Source organism: Herpailurus yagouaroundi, unplaced genomic scaffold (genome assembly GCF_014898765.1).
Source record: "Herpailurus yagouaroundi ecotype Mexico unplaced genomic scaffold, PumYag 214, whole genome shotgun sequence".
NCBI classification, from domain to species: Eukaryota; Metazoa; Chordata; class Mammalia; order Carnivora; family Felidae; genus Herpailurus; species Herpailurus yagouaroundi.
The window spans coordinates 2,241,325-2,258,116 of NW_024412445.1; the positions used below are offsets into that span (position 1 = coordinate 2,241,325).

The window sequence follows — 16,792 nt, forward strand, 5'->3', positions numbered from 1 at the left end:
TCAGATCCCCAAGGTCGGTGCCCAAGCCCAGTCTACCCACACAGGCAGACAATGTGACACTCACCTGGACCTTGGCCAAGCACAACTTAAAAATGGTAAGTTTTTAAATGGGGGTCACTTAAAAAATAGTCAAATGGACGGGGCGCCTGGGTGGCTCCATTGGTTGAGTGTCCGACTCTTGATTCAGCTCAGGTCATGACCTCGTAGTTCATGAGTTCAAGCCCTGCTCTGTGCTGAGAGCCTCTCTCTCTCTGCCCCTCCCTGCTCTCACTCTCTCCAAATAAGTAAATAAACTTTTTTAAAAAATGATAAAATGGGGGCGCCTGGGTGGCTTGGTCGGTTAAGCATCCGACTTCAGCTCAGGTCATGATCTCACGGTTTGCGGGTTCGAGCCCCTCATTGGGCTCTGTGCTGACAGCTCGGAGCCTGCTTCCGATTCTGTGTCTCCCTCTCTCTCTGCCCCTCCCCCACTCATGCTCTGTCTCTCTCTGTCTCAAAAATAAATAAACGTTAAAAAAAATGTAAAAAAAAATGATAAAATGGTGACTATTATATTTTCAGAGGTGTCCTCTAAACACAGGGCTTTGATCTGGGAATGCTTCATGGGCCAGTGAGGCCGTTTAGACCAGCTGTACCTCCCACAATGGTTTTTCTCTCTTTTCTGTACTCAGGAAGGTCATGTGTCCAGCACATGCTGGACCTGAAAGTTTATAATATATGATATAATTAATGCAATGATATAATTAATACAATGTGATAGGATATACAACATATAATATGATATGATATACATGATATACAATACATATACGATAGGATACAATATAGTACATGATGTGACATGATATAATATAATCCTCAAATTTTCTCCTACAAAGTAGTTTTCAATTTTTTTTTTTCAACGTTTATTTTATTTTTGGGACAGAGAGAGACAGAGCATGAACGGGGGAGGGGCAGAGAGAGAGGGAGACACAGAATCAGAAACAGGCTCCAGGCTCTGAGCCATCAGCCCAGAGCCCGACGCGGGGCTCGAACTCACGGACCGTGAGATCTTAACCTGGCTGAAGTCGGACGCTTAACCGACTGCGCCACCCAGGCGCCCCATCCTACAAAGTAGTTTTCGACAGCTACATGGCATCCAGCAGGAGCACAATTTCCTCTGTGCCTGAATGTCATTTGGGCCCCAAAATTTGTCACTCGCAAGTGGCACTGTGATCAGCCCCTTACGGTTTACAAATTTTCAGCGTCCTTAGTGGCTGCCTCAGGGTGATCACCCCTCTCTCTCTGCCCCTCCTGGGATTCTCTGTCTCTCTGCGCCTTGCTCACTTATGCTCGCTCTCTCTCTCTCTCTCTCTCTCTCTCTCTCTCAAAAAACAAAACAAAAAAAGCAAGAAAATGGCAGGTGAGTCTTGGCGGGAGCCATAGTGACAGCCACACGGCAGTTTGCAGATTAGACTTGAGCCCTGTCTTGCCCTCCAAGAACCGAATGAATGAAGTCACTTTCTTTGAGTAAATACCCAGTAGTGCAATTACTGGATCACGTGGTAGTTCCATTTTTAATTTTCGGAGGAACCCCCATACGACTGTCCAGAGCGGCTGCACCAGTCTGCATTCCCACCAGAAGTGTACGAGGGCTCCCCTTTCTCCGCATCCTCGCCAACACCTGTTCTTTCCTGAGTCATTCATTTTAGCCACGCTGACAGCTGTGAGGTGCTGTCTCATCGTGGTTTTGATCTGCATCTCCCTGATGATGAGTGATGTTGAACATCTTTTCATGTGTCTGTTGGCGTCGGGAGGTCTTCTTTAGCGAAATATCTGTTCAGACCCCTGCCCATTTTTTAATCAAATTATTTGGTGTTTCGGTGATGAGTTGCATTAAGTTCTTCACATATTTTGGATATGCTCCTCTCAATGGATACAGCAAAACAATGATTGGAAGAGCTGTGTGCACCCCTTTGCTTACTGCAGTGTTACTTACACCAGCCAAGATACAGACGCAGCCCAAGTGTCCATCAATAGACGAATGGATATAGGAGACTGTAGTACACACACAATGGAATATTTCTCTGCCATAAAAAAGAGGGACACTTTGCAACAACGTGCATCGAGCTAGAGAGCATTGCGCTAAGGGAAATAAGTCAGACAGAGGAAGACAAATACCGTATGACTTCACTCACTATGTGGCATCTAAAAAGCAAAGCAAATGAACCAACAGAAAGCAGGAACAGACCCATAAATACAGAGAACAAACCGATGGGCTCCAGATAGAAGAGAAAGAGGAGACGCAGGCTTCCGGTTACGGAATGAACAAGTCACAGGGATAGCATAGGGAATACAGTCAATGGTACTGTGATAATGTGGTATCATGACAGGTGGTACCAATGCTTACCACGGTCAGCGCTGTGTGCGTAACATATACAACTGTCCCATCACTACACTATACACCTGAAATCAATATAACCTTGCATGTGTCAACTCTATGTCTTTTTTTTTTAATGTTTATGTATTTTTGAGAAAGAGAGAGACACAGTGTGAGCGGTGGGAGGTGCAGAGAGAGACAGAGACAGAGAATCCGAAGCAGGCTCCAAGCTCCGAGCTGTCAGCACAGAGCCCGACGCGGGGCTCGAACTCACAGACCGCAAGATCATGACCTGAGCCCAAGTCAGACGCTTAACCCACTGAGCCACCCAGGCGCCCCTGTCAACTGTATTTCAGTGATAAAAACATTTTTAAGTAATTTAAATAAAGCCATCCCAAGACTGCCCTACTAGCCTTCAGTAATCCTTACCTGGCTGGTCATTCCTTCCATTCCGGAAGGTAGACACGGGCAGTGCAGTGCCTCCGGCTGGGCACCCGGAGCCAGGCCCTTCAATCCTGGACCACATCCCCCGTCACCCTGCAGGTGGACCAAGAGCCCACCGTGCTGGCCCCCGAGCCTGCCCTGGCCAGATGTACTGGCTGCCGTCACTGCACAAACCGACCACATGTGAGCCTCAGAAGCCAAAGATGTGCTGCTCCTGGAAGGTGGGGATCCGTGTCTGGGCTCCATCGGGCCCGCAGGGCAGCTGCAGGGCGGGGCAGAGCCAGGGCTCGGGTGTGGGTAGGCCGTCCCGTAAGTCTGGTGAAGCTTTCACAACGAACGCTCTGCGGAGGCCGAACGGGGAATTTCAGGGCAGGGGAACCCCAGGCTGTCAGATGGAGACAGAGCCAGACGGGGACGGCTGTCTGTCTCAGACGCAAGTATGTGCTCAAGTGTAGGATTCCGCAAGTCAACAGACATTCCGATCCAGCAACCACCCACAACCCCTGATCGTGTTAAATGGCAGATCTGACTGTGTGAAGCAAACAGTGCGGGATACACAAGCACCTGTCGCCATCCCGTGTGCATGCCCAGCCCAGAGGCCACCTACGTCCTACCGAGCCGGCACAGCATCCCCTGAGCTGAGGACCCTCCCACCCACACTGCCCCCAGAGATAGCAGAGGCCCAGGCCGGGCAGGGGGAGGCACAGCGTTAACACGCGGCAGGGCTGGGACCCAGGGTCCCAGAGAACCTTTCTGCACAAGGACAGACAGTCTACTTCCCTCTTTCCTAGCACCCCCAAAAAGTCAAGAGAACTGCCCACCCCAGGCGCGAAGGGAGGCAGCAAAAGCGGGCTAGGGTCTGCATTGACAGGCAAGCCAGGGGTACAGGAAGTTCGCAGGTGACGACTTAACAATGGAGCCGTCTGAGGACCCCCGATCACTACCCCATCAGTGCATTCAATTCTTGCTATTCCGGATCATGCTGTCCTACAAAGTCAGCGTGAACACCCGACAGCTCTCCTGGGCCTGGAGTGCTAGACCCTGCAGCACTGCAGGCGGGCATTTTCAACTGGGGGAGCACTAACAGAGAGCACCGACGTGCAAGACCACGTGCACTGAGCATCGCTTGCCGGGGGCAGGTGTTCAGCTGACGAAGCACCTCCCGGGGTCCCCTGAGCTGGGGGGGGCAGGCTAGGGGGGCAGCTCCGGCTAGGGGGGCAGCTCCCATGGTCCCCGTCCTGCGTGGGTCCGTGGTTGTCCACAAACGCACAGGGACCGTGGATTCGAGATTACAAACTCATTCCAGCAAGGCTGCAAATCCGCAGACACAAAATCTGCAAATGAGATGGTTCGACCACAGCTGAATCTATGAGAACCCGTAGATGGGGAGTCTTGGACTCACATAAGAAATAGCAGGAAAATGTCCCCATTTCTTTCCCATTTTTTTATTGATTTATTGGGGGGGGAGGGAGAGAGAGAGAGAGAGAGAGAGAGAGAGAGACCCAAGCAGGCTCTGTGCTGTCAGCGTGGAGCCCAATGCAGGGCTGGAACTCACAAACCATGAGATCATGACCTGAGCCAAAACCAAGAGTCCCACGCTTAACCGATTGAACCCCCAAGCGCCCCAAATGTCCCCATTCTAACAGAGTAAATGTTAATCTGACAGAGTAAATCTGACAGAGTAAATCTGTCACGATAACATTACAGAACAAATCATGACCACGGTCTAGTCCAGTCGTATTTCCAAGCATGTGACCCTGTCTCTTTCCACCGAGGATGCTCACAGTTCAGGAGATCGCACCCGGGCTCTGACGCGGAGCCTGCTTGGGATTCTCTCTCCCTCTCTCTGTCCCCTCCCCCACTCGCACAATCTCTCTCACTCTCTCAAAATAAATAAAATGTTAAAAAAGATCTGGGGACTCCCCCCACCCCCGGAATGGCTCACTCAGCTGTAGTGGAGCAGAGAATACGGGTCCCTAATCTCCCACCTTGACAATGAGGCTGCCGATGTGGGATCACACATTGCAGCCCACGGACCTGAATACTCTGTGCCCTGCTCGGTTTGCATGAAAAATCATGTTACCAAATGCAATGCTGGCTCGACTGAAGCATTCCTTGCTGTCAGTGTTGCAGACCCCAATCACCTTAGGAAGGACCACTGCAGACTCTACTTGAATACCCCCAAGGAAAGACAGCTCGCTACCTCATCACATCCAAGCCCATTTTTAACTCTGAATTTCCCAAACTTCTCTGTCACACTGAGTCCAAATCTTCCCCCCACTCAATGCATGCGCCTTGGCCCCATCTCTTCCACCAGCAAATCTTATTAAAGTTAACCTCTGGGGAGGGAACTAGATGGTCTTCCTGGGGGAACAGAATGAGAACGCCCTTGGCTACTCCGAAAGGACCCCTATTCTTTATGAGGAATAATTGCTTTAAACAAGGCATAAATGAACCAAACGTTGCCATTTCAGAAAACAGTTATCAACCCTGTGTCATGTGCTGATGAACTCAGCAGGTTTGCAGTGAAACACTTCACCAAGCAGACTCGTCTTTCCAGATGTCACCAGCCCGTCTGTCCATCTGTCCGGAATGCCACACTGATGACTCAGGGGCAAGCCTAAGCCATTAGGTCACACACGACAACAGAAACACTGGGGGGCAATTCCTACCAGTAAGGGGGAAGAGGTCCGGGCCAGCCCTGACCCCCGTGCTCACACTTAAGCCACATCCTGGCCGGACTCCTGAGTTCCAGGGGCCACCTGCTCACCCCCAAGAGCACCCCCCACGCCCACCTGCACCCCTCCCTGCACCGTTGTAAGGCTGGCCCCACACATCACATCACCTCCTCTGTAAATGTTTCAGTAAGCGGTCTCAGAAGCTGGTTTTTGTTTTTTATTTTAGAGAGATCATGAGCTGGGGAAAGGGGCAGAGAGAGACAGAGAGAGAGAATCCCAAGCAGGCTCCACACGGTCAGCACAGAGCCCAACGCAGGGCTCGAACCCACGAACTGTGGCATCATGAACCTGAGCCGAAATCGAGAGTCAGACGCTTAACCGACGGAGCCACCCAGGCACCCCTGAGTTTTTCAAATACAACCACAAAATGCCTCTAACATTAACAATAATTCCTTAATGCCACCACACAATGAATCAACATTCCCATTTCCCTGCCTTACAAGTTTTGTTTTTGTTTTTTGTTTTTTTTTTTTACAGTCAGATTGTGGGAATCCAGCTCCAAATAAAGCCTGACCATGTTTATCTAACGTCTCTTCGCTTCCTTAACAACAGAGGTGCCTCCTCCTCTGGCAAGTTTTTTGGAGGTGACCACGTGCTTTCTGCCCAGCAGAACTTCCCCACCCTGGATTCTGCTGACCTGACGGGAACTTCTCCGTATCGCCTGGCCCCACGCTTCCTGTATGCTGCGGATGGGCCTGGGCTCGGTGTGGTTCTGGTCTGGTTTCTGCCAGGCCCACGTGCCTGGCCGACTTCCCCCGACGAGGCACATGACCCTAGCAGCTTCCTTTTGTGACCCAGGAGGTCACAGAGGGTCAGGGCCGCTCAGTTATTGCAACTGGGCATATTTTAACTCGGTCACTTTCTGGACATCTGCTGGCCAGCATTTCTCCTAAAACAAAACTTTCCCTCTTTGTGAAAAAAAAACAAAAAAACCAAGCTTTCCCTCTTTATCTATTTTTAACCCTGAGGTACAGCTTGTGCAACAAAAGAAGGTTAAAAGCTGGTTTCTCAGGGCGCCTGGGTGGCCCAGTCGGTTAAGCAACCGACTTTTGATTTCCGGCCTGCCTGGGATTCTCTCTCTCTCTCTCTCTCTCTCTCTCTCTCTCTCTCTCTCTCCTTCTTTCTCTTTCTCTTTGAAAAAAAAAAAAAAAAAAAAAAAAAAAAAAAAGCTTGTTTCTCTTTATTTACCAATTTTCAGGAAGAGTTAGCCCCCTAACACTCCTCAAAGGCCACTAACAAAGTTTCAGGTTTGGGTTTTTTTTTTTTCCTTTAGTAAGGGCTTTTACGTAAAGTCTGCTGCCAAGATCAGAAAGTGACATCGCGGCCCCAAGTCGCAATGCTGACTGCTCTCACAAAGGGATCCAGCCCCACATCTGCACCGGTCCTCGGGAGTCCGCCATCCAGACTCCGTTCAATCCGGCGACGGGCCACCGCCCTCACCACGCAGCTGGACACGCGGGTGACGGCCAGCGAGGGGGCTGTGCCCGGTCCCCACCGCCGGGAAGCAACGTGTGAGCCCGGTGGAGAAGCTTCTCAGAAACCGGCAGGGGCCCAGCAGCTGTGTGGCATCTTCGTTGTTCTGTCTGCACAGGCGGGCCTCAGACTGCGACGGGACAAAACCTTTCTCTTGATGGAACCGTTTCCTAATAACTCAAAGGAAAAGCCGCGGGAAGTGCACCAGGAGAGTGAGACAAGTGAGCCCGGCGGGGAGGCCAGAACTGCCCGCTGCCTGGTGGCCTTCACCCACACACGCACCCCAAACACAAGGAGCGACCTCCCCAAACCTCAGAGACACGTGCAGTGACCCCAGGAAGGTACCTGTCCCGGGCCCCTGGCTCTCTGAACAGAGACGTTCCCAGCTCGGCCGGGACACCACGACACCACCCCAGCCAGCCCGACACCCGCTTCTATGGCTAAGGAAACAGGAGGTAGAGACCCCAGTCACATAGAACCCTGGGAGGAATCGGGTTCCAGAACGCTGGGCTCCCCAGGCTGGCGGCCAGGGTCCCTCTCCCGCAGAGACCCACACGGCTCTGGGGGGGGCGATGCTGTTGTGTGCGTTTTTGGTAGTAATTACCCCTCTCAAAGGTAAAAACGCACTCTGGTCACTTAAGTGCCATCGATGGCACAAAGATGTCTCTGCCGACACTCACAGGGGTCCTAACTCGGGGTATTAAACCAGTCAGCACTCAGCCCTCCTTCAAGTGGCACACCGCTATTTCCACCCCAATCCCACTCAGCCACTGCCTTCCAGGGTCCCCCCACATTCGGAGTCTGTGGCTGCTATAGAATCCATGCCACAAAAGAAAGGCCACTCAACCTGACCTTCTTCTCCGTGGCAGATTCCAGCCTGGGGAAGTGGGGACACTCATTCACCGAAGAACGGGGACCCGTCGGCCCCGAGGGCCAGGGCTGCTGGGCACCGGAAGCAGCAAAGCCCACAACGCAGTCAGTGGCCCGTGCCCGTGTGTCCCACACCTCTGGCAGTGGACGTGAGGGACGCCAGTGTCACATGCTGGATGGGAACAGACGCAGACAAGCCTTGGCTGGTGTGACCGGCCTGCAGCCAGCGTGGGTGTTAATCATCAGCCAGGCTCTGCGCTCCCCCCTGGAGGTAAGCGGACACCAGGTCAACGTGTCCCCTGCTGCATGTCCCTCCACCTGCCGCCTGGCCACCAGCAACATCTAGGTCAGCCCTGCTTATCAGCACGGGCTCATTGTGTGAGGCTCAGCATGGGTAGGGGGGCTCCTGAATTCCTGGAGGCTCGTCCCTCCTTCTCTAAGGGTCTGTGAACAGAGGCTCCCGGTCGCCCACCGGCAGTTCCCACGAGGGAGGCGCACACGGGGCCGCCTTGCCCGGTAATGCAGGCAAATGCTCCCTGGCCAGCTGGAAAACACCAAAGGCCCGGATGTAACATTAGGTGCGGGAGGGAACAGTGAAATCAAAGCAAAGTGCGGACCAAAGTCTGGCCTGTGGTTGGAAAGGGGCGGGGCCTCGGTTTCCCGGAGAAATCTGTGCCAGGTGCAGAGATGGCCCCAGGGCGGTACTGGGGGAAGGCTCAGCCAACAGGTGCAGACGGAGGCTGGGGGCAAAGGTCAATGCAAGAGGGCCCCTCCCCCCCACCCCATGGCACACTCAGGCCGACTTAATGCCCGTCCAGGCCCCGGCAGACGCAGGGGCTTGGCTGGCCTCCCCCGGAAAGCTCTGGAAGGCTGAGTCCCCAAGTTCTGAACCACTGTTCCTCCTTCAAACACCTTCCCTGCTCCTCTGCATGCCCACAACGTCCATGGGGTCCGCAGCAGGGCCCAGACAGTCATGGCCAGCCATGCCCAGAGCCACAGAGTGCACCTGTCCCCCACGATGGCCCCAGCACAGGGCTGTGGCCAAGAGCAGGGAGAGCCCAGGAGCGCTGGGCAACACACGAGGGGTGGAGGGCGCGTGCACTGCGCTGCCAGCAGCCGCTCGGAGGCCTCCTTCCAGCCTCTTGGGGCTCCTGGGGCTGCCGTCCCCCGACCTCTCCCGTGGCCTGCGACCACATCCCCTGCTCTGCTCTTGACGACATGGGTTCAGGCTGACTTCTCCACGTCCGCAAACTCAGCCACATCCCGGGTTCCAGATGGACAGGAATCTGGGGGGCACACAGGTCATCACCCGGGCAGGTGCGGTATCCGGGTCAGGGGTGAGGCCTCCTCTGTGCTCCTTCTCACTGCGGATCACTTTGTTATCTCAGATGCCAGCTGGGGGTCTGCGCTGGGAAGCCCCTCTTCAACCAGGATCACTTGTTCCCTGCGAGGGCAGGGGGCTCAGTCAGGTGGGCGTCCGACTCTTGATCTCGGCTCACATCATGATCTCATGGTTCGTGGGTTTGGGAACTGTGTCAGGCTCTGCGCTGACAGTGTGAAGGCTGCTTGGGATTCTCTCCCTCTCTCTCTGTCTCTCCCCAGCTCATGCACTCAAAATAAATAAACTTAAAAAAAAAAAAAAAAAAAAAAGATGTGGACTACTACCCAACAGGACTCCTGAGACGTTTCCCTGTAAGATCCGAGCATGAAAGAACAAGGACGTTCGCAACACTCTGCTGCCTGAAGGAAGTTATTCCATCACGGCCCCGTGAAACACGCTCGTGTAAGATGCACAGGCGTGGCAGCCGTGGGTCCAGACACGGCCGTGCGTGCACACGCGTCCTAGATTTCGCGACTTCCGGAAAACAGAGGCGTCGCTCAGCTAAGACCCTGCCATGCCGAGCAGATCCGCGTCTGTGCTTCTGAGGCGTCCTGCAGCGTGGAACTAGTCTGTGGGCAGGGATGATCCACAGCCGACCACAGACCCGCACGTACTGAGGGGAAGACAAGAAAGCCACACGGAGGCCGCGGTGGACTGGAGCCGGCGAGAGAGGCCGGGCCATCCCAGGACCTCCAGCGACTCTGCTATACAAAGCCCCCTCCCGATATTTGACAGGTGGAAAGCTTGACTGTGTGTCACTGGTAGCTAATCCTGCAATAAAATAAAGGCCGTATCATTCAAGCGGATCTCCTCTCATCCATCTCAAACTTCCAGCTGTCCCTTTTGGTGGGCGTTTTTTCTGAAACAATCCAGTACCTTTCGGAGAATCCGTCACGGCCACGGGTAGGCAGTGTGACACGGGCAGCATGTGCTCAACAGTCACTCGGCCCTTGTGCTCATCTCCACCCATCAGCTCTTCCTCTGCCCCTGTGAGTTTACACAAACCACACCGAACTGTGTCCCAACGCGCACACACACACCCCGTAACCCGCACGCACACGCAGGTGCCACCAACAGAACCCAGTGTGGCAACTCTGGCCTCAGTGTGCGCAACCTGACACCTAAGGTCACCTGCTACAGAAACCAGCCACCGTCTTCACTTTAATTAAACACAGAGAAGTCCGGCCACGTGAGCTCGGTAAACAGCGAGCTCCAATTTCAGAAGCTATTCTGCACGGCCCCTCCTGCAGCACGAGAAACCGCAACAGCCCAGCAAAAACCACCGCTGTGTGAGCCAGGTGAGGGCTGGCACCTGCCTCCTAAGCCGAGCCTGGCGCTGCCCTGGAGGCCTGCGGCACGTGGCCACCGCAAGGCGGGGACGCAGCACCTCAGACGCCGAGGAGCCACGCTGGCTGTTGGGGCCCTCCCTGGACCGAGGCCGCCGTGTACTTCCAGGAACCCTGGCCCTGCGAGGAGCACCCGCCTGCTGGGACTCCAGCGTGTGCTGGCGAGAGCCACAGCTGCACCCGGAGAGAGTCGAGGTCCGTTCCCGCACTGGCGTGAGTCTGCTCCCCTGGAGGGACATGGAAGGCAATGACCGGGAGGGAAACACCCAACGGCACCCTGCCTGGACCGCCAGTAATCACCCACCACCGTGCCCAATGCGGGCGCCCTCGACATCTCCCAGCAGGCTCCGGGGACGCGAGTCCCCTGCGTGTCCATCCAGGCACCTCCACCCCTCACTAGCAGATGGAACGGTCTGGAACTGATCAAACCAGTTCTCCCCGGCCAGATGGCAAAGGAACAATGGTCAAAAACAAACAAACCGAAAGACCTTTACTGCCCTCCCGCATTCGCTGAACAGCAAAAAAGGCTCTTGCCCTCCCTGTGTCTTTTCCACGTGCCACAGCCTGTGCCCAGACGTTCCACGCACTATTGCCCCTGCTCCTCGCGGCGACCCGCGAGGAAGGGGACAGCGTCCCACGTGCAGAGAGAGGTGGAGTCCCGTGCAAGGTGGTGCGGCTCTCCAGGTGGTCCGGTGCTTGCAATCACCAAAGCGTTCTGTGCCCGTGTGTGCCCGTGCACACGCGTGGTCGGTGTGCCCACGCTCGTCTGCAGAAACACTTCAAACAGAGGCCCAGCTCGGCCTGGGAGAGCCTGACCGCCTCTCCCATCACGAGACCTCGGCTACCTGGAGAACCAGCGGTGCCTCCGCTGGTTGGGGGCCAGCCGACCGGGCTCCCCGGGGGCCGTCCAGGCGGGAAGCAGACAGACCGGATGGCCAGGGTCATTCTTTCCTATCCTGGTGGGAGCGTCAGCCAGGCCACCGTGGCTCAGGCCGTGCCCCCGGCCACCGCCCGCACCCCACATGATTTCCCATGACACGCATCCCCTGCAGATTCCTGCCGCCCTCCCACAGCCCCCACCCCGCGTGACTTCCCACGACGCACGCGACCCCCATGGATTCCTGCTGCCCTCCTTGTTGACAAGGTGTGCACCTTCTATCCTGGTTTCCTTTCCACACAGACGCCCTCTGACACAGGTGCCACAGCACCATGATACACACAGACGCCCTGTGACACGAGTGCCACGGCACCGTGACCCACACAGACACCCTGTGACACGAGTGCCACAGCACCGTGACACACACAGACGCCTGGCCACATGGGCACCATGACACACACACATCCTATGACACTGGTGTCACAGCACCATGACCCATACAAACGCTCTGTGACACAGACACATTGTGGCCCACATTCTATCACTAAGAAAATGGACTGAGGTATCTTCTGTCACAGACCAGGAAACCCAGGCTGAGCACAGGAACCCCTGACGTCTGGAGATCTGAAAGGCAGATGTTACAAGGGCGAGCCTGGAAAGCGTGCAAATGGCCTGAGGCCAGGGGTCTGTGCAGAGGCTCTGTGAGGAGCGCAGGTCCTGTCTGAGGTCCACGGGGAGCCTGACAGCCCCAAAGAACGCCCCACGTGAAGAAAGAGACAGTCCCGCATGACAAGCCCGGGGCCCCGGGAGACACCGAGGACCCACCTGTTCCACGTGCACCTGTGGTGAGTCACCCCCGGAAATGGGAAGAAACAGGGTAAGTGGACAGGCTCCCGGGAAAACTCCACGGAACGTCAGCCCGGGCACGGCCCCCGAGGCTGAGCCCATCGGACCCCGCTCACGGCCACAAAGCTGCAGCATCAAAGACAAGACCTGTAGTTAAGAAAGTCCAGATTTTTCCTCACTTTTACGAGGTCCAGCTCCTTTTAGAGAACGTCATAAAAAGCATGGAGCCTCCCCTCCGGAGCAGCACCCCCTGCTCCCACAGAATCTCCTCTGCAATTTCAAACACGCAGCGGACTCCCAGGCTAGGAGCTCAGGAGCCGGAAGGGGGCCCTCCCCACTGTGCAGCATGGGGATTGGGGCCACAACGAGGAGGTGGGGGCCCTGTCTGGTGGTCTTCAGGCCGCCGCCACACCGACGGCTACACCTCGCACTCATATGCTTTCCAAAATGAACTACCTTTTCTAGAACTCTTGCCTTGAGTTGCTCTGGGGCCCGACCTCCTTCTCGGAGCAGAGGAGGTGGGAAGAGCTGGGGTGCTCAGAACAGGCCAGCACGGGGCCTGGGGCCCGGGAGCACGAACCACCCTGGGCAGACAGGTGAGAGGATGACACCTGTCGTGCAGTCCTGCGAGGCCAGGATCCTGGCACCTGCAAGCAGGAATCGGCCCCTCGTGAGCCGCTGCCCCCCGGGGCCCTGGGACTGCCCCCCACCCCATCCTCAAAGTAGAAATGTGCACAGACCCCAGGGATCTGACTCATTGTCCCTGCGGCCTGGAGTGGGTGGCAGCATGACCTTGGCTCTGGCCGTGAAGACTATTTATAACCCCCTTGCTTATCTTCAGTTCCTCAAGGAACATGACACACGGTCACTGGTTTGTCTGGAACATCCATCGCTCCAATGCTGACTCATATGCTCGTCTGGGGCAGGGCTCTGTCTCCTGACATCCACGCCCCCCCACCCGCAACCCCTCCCCACACACAGCCTCTCGATGCCCAGATCCGCCCACCCGATGGCCAGCGTCCCTGCGCTGACTGATACCTTCCGGAAACAGGAACACGTCTCCGTGACACGTGTGGCCTCAGCTTCACACACACACGTATCAACATTTCACGAGTGTGGGAGGGAATACGTGAACAGATAAACATAAAGCAAAAAGAAAAGGAAGAAAAACAGTCTCTGGAAATATGGGGCGTTAGACAGGCCCTACAGGGTGGTGGCAGCCAGACAAGCCAGCCCATGGAGCATGGAGGTGAAGTCTGTGCGTGGAACTGTCCACGCAGCACCTGCACAACCCAGTGCTCCCCTCGACGGGGACTTGCGAGGCAAGGACTTGCGAGGAATTGGGGCTCCTGTCTTTGGAAAATCACTACCTGGGGCGCCTGGGTGGCTCAGCCAATTAAGAGTCCGACTTCGGTTCAGGTCATGATCTCACGGTTCGTTAGTTCGAGCCCCCGCGTCGGGCTCTGTGCTGACAGCTCGGAGCCTGGAGCCTGCTTCGGATTCTGTGTCTCCCTCTCTCTCTCTGCCCCTCCCCTAACTCACGTGCTCGCTCTCTCTCTCTCTCTCTCTCTCAAAAATAAACATAAAAAAAGAAAAATCACTACCTATATTCCACGCCAGGGAACTTGTTCAGCAATAAAAAGAAATGAAAAGACACAAAGGAATCCCAAAGACATATCACCCAGAGAACGAAGCCAGTGGCACAATTCCAACCTTGGGACATTCTGGTAAAGGCAGACCAGTGGGGACAGAAATGAGATGGGCGGTTGCCCTCGGGGCAGGTGCGGGGTTGGGGTGGGGGGAGTAGAGCACAGAAAATTTTTAGTGAAAATGGTCTGCGTGACACTATGAAGGTAGTTGCGTGTGACCCAGTGGTCCAGATCCACAAAACGCACACCACCAATGTGTAAACCATGGACTGCGGTTAATAAAATGTATCCGTATCTGCTCATCAAGGGTAACAAATGTGCCACATTACAGCACTGATGGTTAACAAGGAAATCACGAGGGCAGAGGGCTATCTACCTTTGCTGTAAATCTAAACCTGTCCTAAAAAATAAAGTCTACTCACTATTTCTCATTGTTCACAGTCTGAAAGCAAGCATTTGCTGGGTGAGTAAAAGGAAAATGTCTATTCAATCTCAGAAACGGGAGTCTCGGGCGCCTGGGGGGCCCAGTCGGTTAAGCCTTTGACTATTAGTTTCAGCTCAGGTCATGATCTCACGGTTCGTGAGTTCGAGCCCCGCATCGAGCTCTATGCTGACAGCTCAGAGCCTGGAGCCCGCATCGGATTCTGTGTTTCCCCCTCTCTCTCTGTCCCTCCCCTACTTGTGCATGCTCGCTCACTCGCTCTCTCTCTCTCTCAAAAATAAACATTTAAAAAAAAGAGTGAGTCTTAAAAACAGCAGCTACCAAGTATTCTGTCCAGAAGCCGCTGCTCCCCACAAGTCCCCCAGGCCACAGGGGTGCGGGGACATTGCCCACCTGGCCCCAGCATGTCCCCCCAGGGAATGAGTGCAGGCTCCGGACTGGCCTGATGCTCACAGCCGCCCCATCCATGGCTGACGACTCTGGATAGCTCTGCCATTCTCCACGGGGGCAGGTCAGACAGGTCGGAGAGGAGGCCTCTCCTCTCCCATCACAAACCGCACAAACCATAGTCTTCCCTGGAGAGTGAGCAGGGGTGGGGAGGGGCAAGCGGGCTCCCCAGCTCAGAACAAGACAAGCAATGATGCTCAACCTTTGCACGTCTCCAGTCTACGCTCATGCCCAGAAAAGAGCCTCTGGGCCAGAGAAGCAATTACAACCCGCCGCAACCGAGGTCTGTTCCCGCCGCAGCTGCACTGTTACAAACGTTACAAAACGCAAACACAAAACATCTGAGAGCTACAATGCGTTTGCAAATAAAATTGCACAAGAAGCACCAGGTCACAGAAGAGGGTGTGGCCTGGGAAAGCCACCTGCCGGTAAAGAGAAAACAGTAATATTTACGTCAAGAACCGCAAGCACCTAACTTGGCAAAGACCGCTGTTGAGTGGACGCAGTGGGCACGTGTTCCTCCGGCGTGGCTCAAGCCGATCATCACAGGGTGGGAGGGAGCTACGTAAGAACAGACTGCGCGTTCAGGCTGCGTCCCCTCCCTTGGAACAAGACGGAGGAGGGCAGCGAACTGTGGCCCGGCACAACCGTGGTAGGAGGGCCCAGGGGGCACGCCTGGTCCCCCGTGGGCCACGCTGCCTGGCACTGGGATGGCAGCAGCCACGAAAGAGGTGCCCCCCCCCTTGCGTATCCTAAACACTCGGGTGCTCCCTCCAGCTCTTCGGCCCGACCAGAGAGGCACCGGGCTCTCCGCCAGCCATGCACCTGCCGCTCTGACCTGGGGCCCGCCTGCCTGCCCCTGGGGACGGAGACATCAGGCTGCCACGCCACGGGCGGCTGTCCGGGGGTCAGGTCGGGTCAGCCACGGCACAGCTCACTCACCTGCTTTGTGTCCCCAACTGACTGCGACCTCAGATCACATGCCCCACAGCGCCCCCTGCTATTTTCATTCCACAAAAGAAAGTACGGCGGTGGGGACCGCTGCCGGGTGGGCCTGGCCCCCCTCGTCACCAAGGAGCTGATGCTTCTCAGTACTCAGGCCCTGCAGGAGCCGGTCTTGCCTCGCGGTCAGAGCTCAAAACTGGCAGCACCTGCCACAGGCTGGGGGACTGACGTGGCTGTGCTCCTGGGAGCGGTCCTCCAGCAGGATGCCCACAGATCCCGGGGCGCACAGCCGGTGCATTACAGGGAGGCCAAGGCGGCACCCTGGGGGTCTGGGGAAGCCCCTTCCTGCTCCGGAGGGGGGCCCAAGCGAGCAGAGGGAGGAGAACGGGGCCCAGCTGCCGCCACCAGGAGCACCCACGGGGATACCCACGGCTCCGCGAAGGTGCACGTTCACGTCCAGCAGGGCCAAGCGCCGTCTCGGCAGGTTCCGCTCACTGGCCCTCGCTGCAACCCGGGCAGCCAGTGGGCATCCCGTCGACGCGTGAAGCGTGAGTCCCAGAGACGCCGGGCAATGTGGGCAGGTGCCACCAGGTCCCAACTCCACGTCCCCGACTGCACTTTCTCACCACAAGCACCCGGAGCGTGGGCGAGGGGAGGAGCCCACGGGGGACAGGGCAGGACAGCCGTACCAGCACCCCCACCAGTGACTAAGAGAGCCCCAGAGAGGTGGCGGGAGGCCCACTTCCAAACCACCTTATGGCTGTGTCATAGCTGTATTTGGGGCCCCATCATGGTAACCAAGGACGACCACAAACAAACAGGACTGCGCCCGGCCACACCTGGCCACACCGCAAGATGGTATCTAAACCTGTCCCCCAGCCAGCAGGTGGACAGGTGACCAGAACAGAGGCAGGATGGGAGGGGCAGGGCTCACACCTGGGAGCCACTGTGCCCTAGGAATGGGAATGTGGGTGT

At 55.9% G+C, this 16,792-nt stretch overlaps 1 protein-coding gene across 3 annotated transcripts in view; it reads right to left on the reverse strand.

The window, feature by feature from the left end:
- The window catches only part of TNS3 (tensin 3), a 210,592-nt gene that overhangs the window by 132,318 nt on the left and 61,482 nt on the right, over positions 1 to 16,792 (reverse strand). The window contains exon 1 of one of the 3 annotated variants that reach the window (XM_040455026.1): positions 2,789 to 3,409. The exons of the other annotated variants lie outside the window; for them this stretch is intronic. Within the exon in view, the coding sequence (XP_040310960.1) occupies positions 2,789 to 3,049 (261 nt within the window). The 5' untranslated portion in view covers positions 3,050 to 3,409. Of the gene's footprint in view, positions 1 to 2,788; positions 3,410 to 16,792 lie in introns of those variants that run through there. 3 annotated transcript variants of the gene reach the window in all.